This window comes from Cyprinus carpio, chromosome A21, assembly GCF_018340385.1.
Source record: "Cyprinus carpio isolate SPL01 chromosome A21, ASM1834038v1, whole genome shotgun sequence".
In the NCBI taxonomy this organism is placed as follows: Eukaryota; Metazoa; Chordata; class Actinopteri; order Cypriniformes; family Cyprinidae; genus Cyprinus; species Cyprinus carpio.
The window spans coordinates 14939144-14955824 of record NC_056592.1 but is presented as its reverse complement, the minus strand read 5'-3'; the positions used below and the strand labels follow the sequence as shown (position 1 = coordinate 14955824).

Sequence of the window (16681 nt, the reverse complement as noted above, 5' to 3'; positions counted from 1 at the left end):
TCACTTCAAAATAAAAGCACAGTTATTTCCTTTCACACGAACGCATTATCACGACAGTATCTTATTTTATTATTTACTATTATAAAATGTTCTGCTTATTTTTTTTAATTATTAGTGGCCTTACTTGTCTCATTTGTTAAGCCCCGCCCCGTTACACCTGCCGCTGATAAAAGCTTTGTCAAACTCATGTGTTGTGTGGCTTTAGCCAAAATCATGACAACACGCATAGAAAGCCCCTTTGAGTCGCGGCTGTATGTTTTTCCAAATTCATTTTATCAGTTTAAAATATGGTTATGTGTTGCTGTAGCTTGTCTTTTTTGTATTTTAGAGGTCTGCCTCTTCATTTCAATATTAAAACGCACTCTCTCCCATGCAGCCCAGAACCTTGGCTCCTGCCAGGCTGCAGTTCAGTGTATGATAGTCTTGTCAGGTAAATATCTCTGTTGATTGAGGAGCAACATGATGCGTTTTTCTTTCTGCTATAGCTTATAAGCTTATTTGATCTTGATTTGTGAACTGTGGAATCCCCTTCCCAGCTGCTCTAAAACCCCTTCACATGATGATGAAAAGATTTTTGTTGTTCAGAAGCCTCGCAGGTCTGTTCTTGTTTAATGTCTTTTGATTGCATATTTTGTTTTAGTATAAAAATTTTGTATGAGACCTTTTTAGAAGTTAAGTCATTTAAAGAGGTTTTTAACCATTTAAATGGTTGATTCTCTGTTCAGGTCATCCATTCTTGAGCGGTGCATCCTGAAGATGTCTACAGCTAGTGTTGCTGTTGGAACTGAAGACATTGATGGGGTCAAGAGGTCATTTAGTACAGTTATTGAAAAGAGAAAATTAGTATATTTTAATATAACTTAATTTTTCTACATGCATGCATTTTTTTAAATAATATTGAATATTTTTAAAAGCTTTTATTAATGAAAGGATTGTTTTAAATAAACCGTATGTGTTTATGTATGAGATTCTGTTAAGTATGAAGTTGATATTGACTTTAGCTGATTAAATAACACTTGCTTTGTAGGTCACCGTCAGGGCGACAGTGGTGCCCCCACAATGCTGACCCGTCACAATTTGAGATTAATGAGGCAGTTTTGAAGCGTAGACAAAAACAGATTCAGTATGGAAAGAACACGTGTGGATACCAGAACTATGTTCAGCAGGTTCCAAAGTGAGAATTGGTGAAATTTTATTAATTAAGGAAATAATTTTTTTTTTTACTTTTTTTTTTTTTTTTTTTCTTCTTATTGAATGTTCTCCTGATTGTATTGAAAGATTTCGGGGTATTGTATTTCCTAACCATTTAGGCGTCTGCGTGTGCCTGGGATTCACCCTTCCACTCCAAACAAATACCGCAAATATAGTCGTAGATCTTGGGATATGCAAGTCCGTCTCTGGCGGAGAGCGCTTCATGCATGGGACCTGCCATCTGCTTTCCAGAAAGACATGGAGGGACAAGACCCTGTTGATCACTTGTAAGTCTTCAAAGACAATTTTTGACTTTGCAGTAGTTCTATTTATTGGCTGAATTAAATGCTCTTAGGCAGAGCTTTCTTGAGAAGATGAACACAGAGCTGTATGACGGTGGTGAAAAGGAGGGCACAAAATGGGAAATGGCGGTGGATACCATGTCGTCTATTGTTTCACAATCTTCTGAGTTGTCAGCTGATGGTCCTTGGCTGGGTTCTAATGCCACTCAGGTCAGACTTAAATATTGAGTCAATTGTTTAAGTGGTATATTTGCTGAAGACACTAGACAAAATTGGTTAAACGATTAAGTTTGCTGCACCTTTTTTTGCAAATCAAAGCACTTATTGTATGCATACAGAAAATTTGCATGCCATGCACTGCAGCTATCATGAGTAGAATGCTGTTCTAAACAAAGCCAATGATCTTAAGGTACAGTGCATGGTTTCCGTGCTAACAAGATTCATCTGTCCAGGTTAAAGTCCCATGTCATCAGAGCCAAACCTCTCAGCCTGGATTGGGTTACGCCTTTAGCAGTCACCTAACGGCTCAGGAGAACGTCCTAGGATGGTTGCGATTTCTTCTTGAGATTGACCACAACCAAAACCAGGCGCCTTTACTGCATGAAGAGCCTTTCTGGAGATTTATGTAGTGTCTCATCAAATCATGCCAATGTTCTGCACAGATCAGGTGCAAAGCTTGTTCTCCAGCCATGTTTAAATTACACTTGGATCACCGTCTCCTAGTTCAGTATGCTGTGCACTTTGTATTTCGTAATCAAGGCATCCTCTCCAAATGAATGTTTCAATATTGCACTTTCAAGGACCTGCTACTTTGTTCCTCACTTTGATTTTCTTTAATCTTTTTTTCCCTTCAAAAGCACAGGTTCTGTTCCTTTTGTTCTGTGTTCTTAACACCCTTTCCCTCCTGTTTGTCACGTCACTGTTTTTCTAAAAACAGGAAGTTCAGAAGTTATTTTTATTTTTGTGTGGACCTCTATGAATAGGAAAAACTAATAAAGATGTGGACTGGCTATAGCTGACTCTGCATGTCAATAAATAGTTTTCTTCGTATGCTTCATTAAACCAACTCACCCAATGCATTCTCACATGCATAACATTCTTTCCCATCTATAGGTCAAAGAACTGAGCACATGAGCAATGCAAGTTTATTGACTGTTTGGAGAAATGTACAGTTGTTTTCCATTTCACCCTATTAATTTTTATGTTTAATTATTATTTTTTTATTAAATGTACATCCATCCTGAAAATAAACAATAAATTAGAATTATTCACAAAAACATGGGAAAATCCCTTCTGAATTGAATAAATTTATTTTGATTCTGTGTTTAGTTTTGTTTTGTGTTGGGATCAGTCCAAAGAGAGTCGAGTGCCCTCACTGAACTGTATTGTGACACCTCCGAGTTTATATTGTTAATTTATTCACCTCATAATATTTGCTCCCATCTACCAAATCCCGTACACCTTCCACGCGTGTGTATGAAGACGGCTCTGAATGTTATTTACAAATTCCTCCATAGAAGGGGCGCACTTATTTTTCCCCTAGTGGGCGACGTTGAGAAGACCGTCTGTATCGACCAAGCGTGCAACTGCAGACCAATCCTCAATTTTACACGATCCTTTAAATAGTTTCTGTCGGTCTTCGCTTATGATCCAGCGTATTACTGCAACGGTATGTTTTTGTTAAGCAGAGCAGTCGGTAATTTTATAGAGATTTATTTCCAGGCCAAAGCGAGGACAGTGTAGACGGCTAAACACGACCTGCTTTAGCTTCTTGTACCGAATCGGCTTGAGAGCAACATACAAGGCCTGGGGTTTTATCGACCACTCTCGGTTGACTCAAGGTAAGCTATTATCGTCGAAAATCCTCCGTGCATCTTCGTTTAAATGCTGTGTTATTCATGTGATATGTAAGTTAGTGTCACTGCAGTCAGGCTCATTGTGCATGGCTTAACAGCTAGAAATCGGTTCGAGGGGCAGAATTGCTTTTCATAAACGTGTGTAAACAAATCTGCAGCACATGGCAGGGATGCAGTAATTTGCTTTTGTAGGCTGGCGAACGGAACGAGCTGTATGTGACGGAAAGACATTTGAAATCTTTATTTCTGTAATAGGCCTGTTTACAGCACCGCGTTACCTATAGCTCGGGTCGGCTGTTCCTGATTGGCTTGTCATACAGTGTTATTTTTAATCATCATGAAATGAATCGCGGTTTATTAAAAGCTAAATGTAGATTTGGAGTTTTAGGTTTTGGTGTGTTATATCCTAACGTAATCTGCAAAATCGCGCAAACTGCAAACAGAGCACAACCGGTGCACGCGATAAAACCGCTATCGGCTTCCTAACGCCGAGCAGTGCTTATTTATAGTCTCAGTTCATTCGGCGTGCAAAAGTCAATATACGCCTTATGTGTATGCATGCTTAGAATGGCTAAACTTGGCAAATGCCCCGTGCAAACCTCACGCGCATGCTTTAGAAATGTAACCCAGTGGCCTACCCCGACCTTCAGCGAGATTTTATTTGAATGAACTTATAGGTGTCGATGCGATCGGGAAGTATATGTGTATATATATATATATATATATATATATATATATATATATATATATATATATATATATATATATATATAGTCTCAGCAAATGATTTGTATTGTAGACGAAGGGTATGTTGTGCTACATGTCACGCTTAATGTGCTTATAATGGAGATGACAGGCAGCAGCCACCCCTCCCCCGCCATCGCCTCCATCAGCCGCGGCCGCTCAGCGCGTTACCACGGCAACGGCGGAACCAAACCCGAGTCTACTCGTGACCGCCACGATACGTCACTACTAGCGACGTTTCTTCACTTAAATCAATGAATTGGGGTGTACTTCACTTACTAAGGCATAGGTTTTCAATCTTTTAGATACCTCGGACCTCTATATTTGTTCATCCACCTTGTTCGAGGGACCCCCAAATCCTTTTTTTTTTTTTTAATACTGTATTATGTCAGATATAACTACTTTAGTTACTATTATTTAGTTGCTTTCCTACTCATATTTTTATTTATTTAATTTTTTTATTATTATTTTTTATTTTTATTATTATTTTTTATTACTTTTAATTTTTTATTTATTGTTTTTCTCTTAAACTTTCCATGGGCCCCCATCACTCTTTTGTGGCTCCCTGTAAGCCCCGGATTTAAGTAAAGTGCAGTAGCATACATCAATACAGTCGTGTTGGACGATGTGTCCGTGAGAACAGACAGGGAAGGATGTGTTCATAGGAGTTCCCACAGTGGCATCAGGCCAGCGGAACAGCCGGTTCCTTGACTGTGCCGGTCTCCCAGACACCTGCCACCAAGCAGTCCCTATTCATGTGTGCTGTAATGGGAGACCACTTGCAGACTGGGCCTGTGCCCTGCAGGGTTAAGGCCTTAGCAGGGTTTCAGTCACTTTCTCTAATTAACCCGTTTAATCCCAAATTTTTCCCAGACATGAAAATATCCAAATGATGTGTCATTAGTAACCCTTTGAAATAATTTGAAAAATAGTGTTATATGGTCAGCCACAATTGTGACCAGTGGGATAATGTGTATGCTGAATTAACATATTTCTGCAGTCATAAAAATTGTTATATATCTTAGCCCTGCTGATCACATTCTAGGGGTACTATTATGCATACAAAACCTTATACAACACTGTTAAGAATACTGAGATAAAAGACAAACAATTACAACCATCAGCGTATTTCAAAATTGTTACTTTATTTTAAAAGATATAAACAATTTTTTATATTAGTGCTACCAGTATTACAACATAAATTTTGCAACTTATTTGTAATGATTGAACTTTTAATTTAGTGCAATATTTTGTCATTGCAACATCTGAGTGCAACCTTCACTAACAACTGCAATAGGATTTATATTGTATACCTAAATTCACTGTTATCCCACCGCTCACTATTGTGACCATCAGCTCATTCTATGACCACACTCAACAAAACTGGATTATTGTGAATTCATATATTAATACTAGACACCTTAAAGATAATGTGGACCAAAAATCTTTGTCACATCTTTGTTAACATACTTTACTAGCCTTTCGTTTTGGAGCTTTGATGCAGCCATCATCTTATGGTGCAAACTGCTCTGATCATGTGACAGTTTGCACTAACCATGTGACACTGCAAATATTTAATTGAGACCCTTTATTTTTTTTTCCATATTTGCAGGAAATGCACTAAAACATCAGTCAGTAAGGATTTTAGAGCTTTATAAATGATTACCTTTTTATGGTCACTATTAAATGTGTTAAACCATAATCTGAGGATACTTCGAAAGAGAAATAAACAACAACTATGTTTAAAGCACAAGAATATTGAAATATTAAGTAGAATTTGGTAACATTCTGTTCATGTAAGATCATAAACACATTAAAGGGATACTCCACCCCAAAATGAAAATTTTGTTATTGATCACTTACCCCCATGTCGTTCTAAACCTGTAAAAGCTCCATTCGTCTTCGGAACACAATTTAAGATATTTTGGATGAAAACCGGGAGGCCTGTGACTGTCTCATTGACTCCCAAGTAAATAACAGTGTCAAGGTCCATAAAAGGTATGAAAGTCGTCGTCAGATTACTCCATCTGCCATCAGATGTGCAATCTGGGTTATATGAAGCGACGGGAACACTTTTTGTAAGCGAAGAAAACAAAAATAACGACTTTATTCAACAGTTCCTTTGTTAACATGTGGCACGTAGTGTTGTTTTTGGCGGCCTGTTTTAATTTTAGTTTTAGTTTAGTCTTTGTGTGAAGCTGTCATTTTAGTTTTTATTCGTTTTAGTCACGTTCATACTCTTTTTAGTCTAGTCTAGTTTTAGTCGACGAAAATTGTATTTAAGTCTCTTTTTGGTAATGCCATTCTATTTAACCCAGTCAATATAGTACAAGTACCTAGTAGTATATACGAAACCAAAATTATCTTATTATATTATTGTTACCTTATAGACTCAAGAATACATCCATTCCAGACACGGAAGACTCTCTGATTTGAATTTACAACATTTATTTTAACAACCAAACACGTTAGAAGTACACAAAAAAAAAAAAAACGTTAGAAGTACACATATGATAATTTTAATCTAAAGACGAACCCCAGCTGGCCAGCCATCAGTCCCTTTCTCTGTGTCAAGGCGATTTATACTCGACGCGACCGCAACTTCGCTTGGGTGAGCGCGGAAAATATGACGTCATCGCAGTATTGCCGGAAGTTCGCTTTGAGTGCACGCGAACTCATTTTTTATTTTGTAAACCACATTTAGTCTCGTTTTTATTCGTCAACAATATTGCATTATACATTTAATTATAGTCAACGTCACATGACCAGCATTTACGTTGCATCTCGTCTTGTTTTCGTCACGTGATAAAGTTCCGTTGACGACGATATTTAGTCATAATTTTCATTGCTGAAAGCAACACTAGCACGGATTATACAGAAGAGCATATGCAGCATACGGTGATTATGGAGAGACACAGAGGAGACTGTTGACAAAGGAATTGTTGAATAAAGTCGTTATTTTTGTTTTCTTTGCTTACAAAAAGTGTTCCCGTCACTTCATATAACCCATATTGCATGTATGATGTTGTATGGAGGATTCTGACGACGACTTTCATACCTTTTATGGACCTTGACACTGTTATTTATTTGGCAGTCTATGGGACAGTCACAGGCCTCCCGGTTTCAATCCAAAATATCTTAAATTGTGTTCCGAAGACGAACGGAGCTTTTAAGGGTTTGGAACGACATGGGGGTAAGTGATTAATGACAAAATTTTCATTTTGGGGTGGAGTGTCCCTTTAACCTGATTACAATAAATGATTTTCCAGATTAAGCTGGTTTCTAGAAATCCTTTGAGAAAAATCCTGTTCTTTTGTGTATTTAGGGGTTTTGCGAGCCTGTTTTTCAGTGTTTCTTGTCGGTACTTTCAATACATGCAAGTCAGTCACCTGAAATTCCATGTTTGTTTCAGTGTGAAAGTATGATGTCAGCAGTTTCGTTGTTAGGAATTATTTATTAAAGGGGATTTTTTTTTTTTTTTTTTATGTAGGGTGTGTTTAGTTAATAATGATTTCTTTCATGCTTTATCGAGAGTATTGTTTCTACTATGAAAGTAGTGGAGGTGAAAATTATAGTTTTTTTTTTCCACTTTATGCAGGACTGTGTTTAATGATTTTTCAGAATGGAGATGGTGAGTAGCCAGTGAGTTGGTTTTAGTTACACGAGAATTTATATTCTTCTTTGTAAACATGACAAGTCTCACATGTGAGTGCAACTGTAGGGCTGCACCTTTTTGAATGGGACAGGAGATTAAAAAACATTTTATGTCGGAGTAGATCAGGAATAATGTGCCGTTTTGGTAATTGTATTATTTTTAACTTTACCAGTTAACTTTATTTGTTTTGTTCCACCATTTTGTATTGTCCTGTATTTACAACAACCAAATGTGTCATTTAGTGTCCACATGCATTTATTTAAAGGGGTCATATCACGAGAAATTATATTTTTCTTGATCCTTTGAGTGAAAAGCATTCATGATAACATACTGTGACTCAAAAACAACTGAAAAGTATATTACCAAATATAATATGGATGTTTTTTATCATAAGAAATAATAAAACCTATTTTATATCTAATATTTTCTTTGACTGCTTCCGTGTCCCAGGTGAGGACGTCATCATGGTTCCTGAGTGAGATCCAGTGAGCAGCGTGTCCTGGATGTTTGGTGGACAGTGCTTCAGTTTTATCTAGTGCACATCAGCCTCTTTCCTTCCTTTCCTACCTTTCCTTCCTCCTGTATTTTGCCATGCCATGGTTTCGTTAAATCTTAAACAACAACGTTGTTCCAGCATCAACAACAACCCCTGGACAGCAAACTGGTAAAGCTTGTGTTTTTTATCTCAGCACAGATTTGTTTCACTTTAGCATTTATCTGTCTCTTAAAGTAATAATTTTTTTTTAAAAACTTCTTTCAGTCTCTACGTCATCGTCAGAGCCCCGAAACCAGCCGGCCCACAGATGGATTGATGCCTGGTATGTAACTTTTCTCTTGAGTATCTGGAAATCAAACATTGATTTATGAGTTTGATTACTGAAATTGTGAAAATAATATACACATTAATGTTTTACCTTTCAGTAACAAAAAGAGAATTGTACTCTAAAATACTTTAGCTCTTTAATTTGCAGTGCAGAGTTTCTCAGCTATTCTGAGTAACTGCTTTGTATTAATTGCACATTAGAGTGAAAAAAAAAAAAACTTTTTCCTTGATAGTTACCTCTTCATTTTGATGTTGAGGACCACAGAAGGTTATTAACTCCTAAAACCCTGTCCGTCCTCTTTCAGAGAGCAGTTACTGGCAGCTCTGCCCTCCTTCGAAGGCCAGCCTGCAGGGGGTGCTCAGCTCCAGCTTCCCCCCCGGCCCCGTGCCCCTGGGTCCTCCAGAAAGCCACCTGCCGGAGGGGGATGCCCTGAACCGTCCGCTTGCCCCTAGCACCTCTGTGACGGACCTGTCTTTTCCCGGGCCTCCCCCTCCCCCCCCGCCACCCCCCAAACGCCACTGTCGTTCGCTGTCTGTACCAGAGGACCTTTCACGCTGCCGGTACACCTGGCGGCCGAGCGCCTCCAAGGTCTGGACACCAGTGAACCGACGATGCCACAGTGGAGGGGGCGCGGGGGGGCCGTGTCCACTGCGTGCCCCCAGCTCCTCGCTCAACTCTTCGCTGCATTCTTCTTCCAGCCCCACCTTTTTCAGTCTGGCCCTTTCCCCAGATTCCCCGCTGCCGTGGATTTTCCCCTGGGACCCGAGTGACGGTGCCGGAGGTGGTGCCTGCTGCTGCTTCTTCCCGTCGCCGTCCTCATGCTCCTCCTCTCCCTCGCCGCTCCACCCTCCGCCTCCTCCGCAGAGGCGCTTCTCCCTCTCTCCCGTGCTCATCCGTGAAGCTGCCGCCCAGTTCTTGCCTCCACCTCCGGTGCCCCCGCAAATCACATCTCGCCCTCCGGCGGTGCCTGCCTCGCCCTCGTCCGCCTGCAGCACTCCGTCTTCGGTGCGCCGTGCTCTTCCTCCTCAACTTCCAAGGTGCCATTCTCAGCCCTGTGACCTGCTCCTGCTCAAACCTGGCCTGAAGCGCCGCAGGGACCCGGACAGACCATGTGCACGGCCTGTGCTAGATTTTGCCAAAATGACACAGGTATGCTGTTCCTTTTCATTCTGAAGATACAGTTACTAGAGCTACTGTTATGAAAATATGTTTTTTTGAAAGCATGAGCCTTTGAAATGGAAAAGGAAAGGAGGCAGTTGACATTACAAAAAAGAAAAGGATAATTTGGTATGAAAAATAGCATTCAAAGTTGGGCTGGGTACAGATTTCCTGATTCTGTTTCTATTTGATGCAGTTCAAACGTTTATCTAACTTTAGCTGCATACATACAGTACACTCATAAACAGAGGTGGAAAGAGTACAAAAATATTCTATCCAAGTAAAAGTACCATTATATTAATGAAATTTTACTTAAGTACAAGTAAAAGTACCAGTCTAAAAATCTACTCAAGTAAAAGTAAAAAGTAGCTCATTTTAAATTTACTCACAGTAAAAATTACTAAGTTGCATTTTAACAGTGGGAGGGAGGCAAAAATGGTGCAGGGCAGGCCTATTAATCTCAAACTAGTTGTTTTTAATTAAAGGAATCAGTTATTTAGAAAAATACGACATTTGGGCTGTTACCAGGCAAATCAGTATCAACAAACTCATCTTTTCAGTGCAGAGGAAATGCAGAAGCTTCATCGGAAGTGGCATTTAGATGTATTTACAGACTGTTTAATGCAGGACATGAATGCATTTAACCTGCAGTTACAAATGCATGAATAATGTTTTGATATACAAGATATAAAATGTTGAATACTCATTTGAAGTTATAAGAAATTAATTATTAAAAAAAAAAAAAAAAATCAAAAGATACTTTAAATGTGAAATTAAAATGGCCAGTATGTGTCAGCAAGTTACTGTTAATGAGTGAGTCATTGCGATTGAACCGAATCATTTAAACGGTTGATTCATTCAGGAACGAAACACTGTCATGTTGCTCAGAGACAAAACTGTGCTATGGTGGCTGTGTTTGGAATTATTTTTTGTTGTCGAAATAGAGCAAAAACAGGCAATATGGTGTCTAAAACGCAAGTCTCTTAATTAACTTGTTTACTGACCTGTTGTAAAAAAAAAATATATATGTGTATATATATATGTATATTAGGGATGCTCATATTGACCGTTTAACCGTTAACCGAAAGTAAAAATTTTGACCGATTAATACTATCAGTTAAACGGTTTAAAACGTTTTTTTAAGGTTCTTTTTTTAGTTTGCTGCATGGTTTAAAAATAAAATAGCCTACTATATAGCTTAGCCTATATTTATTAACTCACGGAGAGCGTCGGCACGTGACACATGCCTGCAGAATGTTTTTTTTTCCGAGCAAGGGAAGCAGAATGAAGCGAGCGAAAAGAAGCACTGTGTGGGATCATTTTAACAGAAAGGGCGACGAAGTTACCTGTGTAAATTATGCGGCGCCGTATTAAAATACAGCAGTAGCACAAGTACGATGCAGTACCATTTACGAAGCAAACACCCTAAAGCTTCGAGTGATGAAGGGCAACAAACTTTGCCCTCCATGTTATCAGGGAGAAGATGCGATGAACGGCGATCTGAGGAGATAACGCTGAGAATCTGTTCAATGGTAATTTTTGCACAAACGGAGAAAGAAGCCGCAAAAGCAAAACTTATTGAAATGTGTGCTGCTTTGGAAAAGCGCTTCCCGAAGCTGGCAACTCTAGCGAGACGTTATTCCCGGTACTGTCCCATCGGAGAGGGTGTTTTCTGCCGCGGGTCTAATTGTCAACAGGCTGCGCTCCAGACTGACCCCACATCACGTTGATATGTTGCTTTTTTAAATAAAAATTAGACAAGGTGTTGAGGGTAGGGCTGCTATTTTTATTTAACGAAAAATCTTAGTCTAACGAAAAAATTGCCGGGTTTTGAAAAAAGCTTCGTTCAAACGGATTCAGTGTTTTCTTTTTGTCATCTTAATTTGTTAATTATTTAAGTTTAAAAAATATATTTAGTGTAGGCCTATTTTGTTTTTTTGTTTGTATTATTTTATTCTATTTTTCTCTCACTGTCAGAAATGCTGCAGGTGCGTGGAAATTTAAACTGAATTCAGGTTCTGTTGTTGATCTGTTCTGTATGCTGCTGTTTGCACTTTGCACGTTAAAATAAACCCTTTGATAAAAAAAAAAAAAATGTTTGTATTTTATTAAAGGGTCACAGATACGCGTCAATTTTATTTGTATTTAATGCCAATTTACTATTATAATCTTATCAGTTAACGGTTAATAATCGATTAACGAGCGGCGGTTGTCGGTCGGGAAAATTAATCGAAATGAGCATCCCTAATGTATATGTAATGATGATTTTTGGAGGAAAAGACAGCATTCTTAGCGTGATTTTGATTTACTATATGAAATGATATAAATATGTAAATTTTCTGCCCCTATGTCTTCAATTTTGTGATCATTCACTTCATTTCCTTCGAGTTCAATATGACGGGGTTTCGTTTTCAGCAGTGTCTGCGCCACTAACGCCTGTTTTGTCCGTCTGCATCTTTTTTTGTGATTTTAGCGCCAGTTTGCTCTCCTGCCCATTATTTACTGCAGTAGTTTCCAGGGAGCGATTTTTATTTTTATTTTTTTTTATTTTTTTACTCAGTAATTAATGTGTTTTAAAATGTAGCGAAGTACAATACTTCAAACAAAATATACTTAAGTAAAAGTAAAATTACAGATTTTAAAAATTACTTTAAAAAGTAGAAGTACACAAAAAAGCTACTCACAGTAACGCGAGTAAATGTACTTTGTTACTTTCCACCTCTGCTCATAAAGCAATCCATATTGTATAATGGCAGAAAAAAAAAACATGAAGTTTTTAATTGAATACTGATGAAACAACACATTTTGTGGATAAGGATAATTTTACACCTCTATCAAAGTTTGTAACATATATTCTGTTTTGATAAATAAAGGAATTTACTTTTATTGTAGCACTTTCATTTAAAGTTGCACAAAGCGATTTCTGCGAAACGATGTTGATATTTGAAAACGGCAAAACAAACGCCCATACCCCAAAAGGACCTCTCCCCTATTTTGATAACTCCGCCCTGGCAGCCAGGATGGCGGAATCTGCTTTGCCTTCCGGCCGCAGCATATTCAAGCAAAAGCCAACACAGAAAAGTTGTGTGAAAAAGCAAAATCAACATAATTCACCTGGACCTGGAAGCTGCTCCGATATTTCTGCGTGATCGTAACCCTTCATTTTAATGTTTTGTTCCTCTGAAATCTTCTTTTTTTATCTGCCATCTCTTGCTATCTATAGTCGATCTGCTAATTTCCGTCCTGTGCACTCACTGAGCGCTCTCTTCTCCCTATCATTACGCAATCGCGATTTCAGACATTGTGGTTTGCTAATTGCAAAGTCTGCGATGTGGACACGATATTACTCTGTTCCAGAGCATATGCATGACTGCCAGTATAAAAGACACTCTCGGTCCTCCATATGCTAGCCTCCCAAAACACAATAGAAAATTTTATGGATTTAAGGGTTATAATGGGAATTATATTGGCTTTAATGAAAACTATAATGGTGTCTGGTATTTGATGGATTCTATTGGTGGGATGTAACCTGGCAGATGGGAAACAATAGAACAACTGTAATTCCTATTGGAATAATGCCCAAAACACACTACAAAAAGGAATTTTGTAATTGTTTTAATGGAAACCATAAGAATTTCTGTGATGGTTTCTATTGTTTTTTTCTCGGCAGGGTAACGATACCCATACTGTGCTGCCTGCAAACTATTGACAATATTAAGCTGATGCTTGACTTTGCAAAATTAAAATCACAAATTAAATCGCAATCGTAATATCTGTCAAAAAAATCGCAATAAGATATTTTCCCCAAATCGCATAGCCCTATTTGTAAGACTTTGAAAGCATCACACACAATTTGAAGGAAATCCAATAAAAAATAATTATTATTGGCTTTCATTATGGCTTTAGTAGTAACAATAAATTAAGTGTGATGGTTTCATTACAAAAAATGGTGATTATCTAAGGTGGACACTCAGCTTATTTTATGTCATGTCAACTATTGGAAAAGCCAGCCAGCTATTTAACAAGGCATCAAATATTGTACCTTTTAGTTTTTTTTTTTTTTTTTTTAAATAAAGTAACTACCATACTTTTACATATTCTTCTGTAAAACAAAATCTGTTTATTTAATTACCTTAAAATTTAAGATTATCAAACCTTTGACTTAAAATATATTTGGTAATTTTAATGGTTCTTCATTTGATTAAAAAAATATATATTATTATTAGAATATACTTTTTTGTGTTTCTGCCTATCAAAGATCTGCCAAATTTCCTTGTGCTTAGAGAAACAATGATGTTTAGAAAAGTGTTCTAGTGAGTTTTTGTGTCATCTATCGATTTAGAGGAAAATTAAAATAAAATTTGCCATTTATTATTATTTCTAAAGTCCACCACATGCCACATTTGTCTAAAGAGTATCTTGGTAAAATAACTATGTTCTGGTGTAATTATAAAAGTTATAATTAATTATAAAAGAGTAGCATTGTAAAATATGTGTGTATATGTACACTTTGGTTTGAAAATTACTAATTGTAGAAAAAATATATAATGAAACTGTGTTTTGCTTCTGTTCAGATATGCAAACATTTCTTATAAACTGATGAAAATTGTCATCACATTTGGTATGAGAAGTTTGGTTCCCTATGATTTGCAACTCAGTGTGGTGTTGTTGTAGCATCTGTACAGTTTGTACAATGTTGTTTTCGTCATGTTTATCTTCCCAGCTTCACTCTGAAAACTTTATCAAAGGGCATAAAAACGATCTTATAAACCTTATCTACCTAACTCTTGAAAATTAATTAGGTGCTGATGACATATGCCCAGTAATCCTTATTAAAAAGTCAGGTAAGTGGGCTCTGGCTGTAGCAGCTTAATGCTAACATTTTCGATTAGACCACAACAGAAACAACTATTTGATGCAGATGCTTGTGTTAGCTTTTAAAGTTGTTTAATGTGGCCAAACACTTAAATATAAATTGTTGCTTAGCCTGTGTTTTGTTGTCACTAAACCGAAGTAACTATTTATTTCTGTTTTTTTTTTAGACTCGAAGCACAGATCCTCTCAGTTATATGGAACGTGGCAGACTGGCCTGTGGCGGGGACGTCTGTATGGGCCTTGAGCCTTTTTTTGGAGACTTCAGAGGCTCATGTTCACCAGCTGAAGGCCTGGGTAGGACGAGTATTGGGCCGTTAAGTGAAAGTGACGAGGAGGAGGAGAGAGAGGAGGAGGACCCCGAAGAGCGTGATGGGGGACAAACTAGTGTGTTTGAAAGGGATTGTACTGAACTAGATATCACCCTCATTGAGGAGAACTGAAGGTTATCCGGGGGAGATCTTCTTTCCCCCCTCACCTCCACCGCCAGCATTCAGCTCTCTCTGCATCACCTGCTACCTCACACTGGCAGGCCTCTCAGGAACCCTGCTGCCCTCGCTCGAGGCACGCAGGCGTAGACGCCCATTAATGAAGACGTGCCGACTACTATCATATGCAGGCAGTCACAGACGCTGACCCATTAACATTGTACATTCCAGAATGAGTTGCTGAGACATTCTGAAGGATGCAAATATTTCAGAAAGGAGTTTTATGTGTATCGGACGTCCTTTTAGAATTCATCTTCAAACTGACAGAACGGAACTGGAGGCCAACAGCTTCCCGCTTCTTTCTTTTCTCGTCTTTCCTCTTGACTTGTTTTGATAGTAAGAATAGACTTTCTTGGATGATGGTTATAAATATCAGTGTTTTGTTCAGTTGAAATATAAAAGGGCAGTATGACATAGCAGTATTTACTCTGCAGACCTTTATACTTCCTGACGAAGGTCCATCTAATTCAACATAAGCCTTAAGATGCCTGTTTTTTTCTTCTTCCTCTTAATCAAAAGATTCCTCAAGGAAATGAATTGTGTACTGTAGCTGTTCTGTTTTTTTCTGCAGTCTCTCTCTCTCTCTCTCTTTTTTTATCTGTACAATGCATTCCTCTAAAATTGAAATGTGTATACATTTATTAATGCACTGTATTTGGGACATTTAGAAAGAAACAATGAACGCAACCACTGTATTCTGAAGGCACATTGTTATACTGTATAGTACAGCGAGTATTTGTTCAAATAAGTTGTGTAAAGATGGTAGCTTGAAGGTTGGAGACAGGCTATTTCTGTCATTTAGAGATTTTTTTTTATTGTATGTGTGATAAATTCAGACTCAGTTTATGTAAAAATAAAGTTTATTTGAAATTACAGCGAGTTGAAATATTAACTCAACGAGTTGTCTAAAACTGGAATAATTAGCAGCATGCTGGCAAAATGGTAGTAAATGATTTGTGTATTGATTGTGTTGTGATGTTGTTTGTGTTTTCTTTTATTGGAGTAATGTTATTTTGCATTTTGGTGTTTTTTTTCTGTGTGGGTGTGTCTGGGATTTCCGGCACATTATAAAATGCAGTATCACATGTCTTTTGATGGTAAATGTCCCACTGAGGAAAGTTGTATGCCATCTGAGTTGACATGTTTTGTATATATTTCATTTGAATTGCTCATGTCTCTTAAGTTATTCATACAGTTTAAATCACATATTTTGTTTTGGTTTCTAATAAATGTACACTATCAGGTAACTCCTTTTATTTCCTCACCAAAACAAATTAGCTGTTTGATACTTTGGGCTTCAAATAGTAAATGGTAGGCCACATAGTGTAACTCCTTTTTGAGATGTTACTTACCTGGTGAGTTTTCCTTTCTCTTTGGAGTGTTACAAGCTGTTCGTGAATAGATAAGTCTCAAACCCAAAGAAATATTCTTTATAAAAGTAAAGACTCGTCCATGCCCTCCTAAAACGCCTTGTTTAAACACCCCCACATGTCTACGTCACGATGTGGGAAGATTTGCATAACGCCGCCCCTAATGTTCTCGCAAAGAAAGAACAAAGTAGGCTTAACTTTGATTCTCGCTGTTGCCGCCG

The 16681-nt window shown here is 37.9% G+C and overlaps 2 protein-coding genes across 2 annotated transcripts; both read left to right on the top strand.

Moving 5' to 3' along the window:
- Nucleotides 1–161: 161 nt before the first annotated feature.
- slbp2 (stem-loop binding protein 2) lies at nt 162–2531 on the top strand. The gene is made up of 8 exons (XM_042711017.1): nt 162–251; nt 329–430; nt 537–596; nt 726–809; nt 1028–1174; nt 1311–1478; nt 1547–1703; nt 1946–2531. The coding sequence occupies exons 1-8, from the start codon at nt 187–189 to the stop codon at nt 2120–2122; spliced, it is 960 nt and encodes a 319-aa protein (XP_042566951.1). The 5' UTR covers nt 162–186; the 3' UTR covers nt 2123–2531.
- Nucleotides 2532–2851: 320 nt separating this feature from the next.
- fam53c (family with sequence similarity 53 member C) lies at nt 2852–15963 on the top strand. The gene is made up of 5 exons (XM_042711016.1): nt 2852–3334; nt 8199–8412; nt 8509–8566; nt 8877–9721; nt 14773–15963. Exons 3-5 carry the CDS (start codon nt 8560–8562, stop codon nt 15043–15045), a joined length of 1125 nt encoding a protein of 374 aa, XP_042566950.1. The 5' UTR covers nt 2852–3334; nt 8199–8412; nt 8509–8559; the 3' UTR covers nt 15046–15963.
- The last annotated feature ends 718 nt before the right edge of the window (nt 15964–16681 follow it).

Excerpts from the sequence above, each read along its gene's own strand:
- slbp2 (XM_042711017.1), top strand. The coding sequence starts at position 187 with ATGTGTTGTGTGGCTTTAGCCAAAATCATGACAACACGCATAGAAAGC. Across the intron at positions 252-328 it reads AGCCCCTTTGAGTCGCGGCT|AGGTCTGCCTCTTCATTTCA; the intron begins GTATGTTTTTCC and ends TTTGTATTTTAG. Across the intron at positions 431-536 it reads GTGTATGATAGTCTTGTCAG|CTGCTCTAAAACCCCTTCAC; the intron begins GTAAATATCTCT and ends TCCCCTTCCCAG.
- fam53c (XM_042711016.1), top strand. Across the intron at positions 9,722-14,772 it reads ATTTTGCCAAAATGACACAG|ACTCGAAGCACAGATCCTCT; the intron begins GTATGCTGTTCC and ends TTTTTTTTTTAG.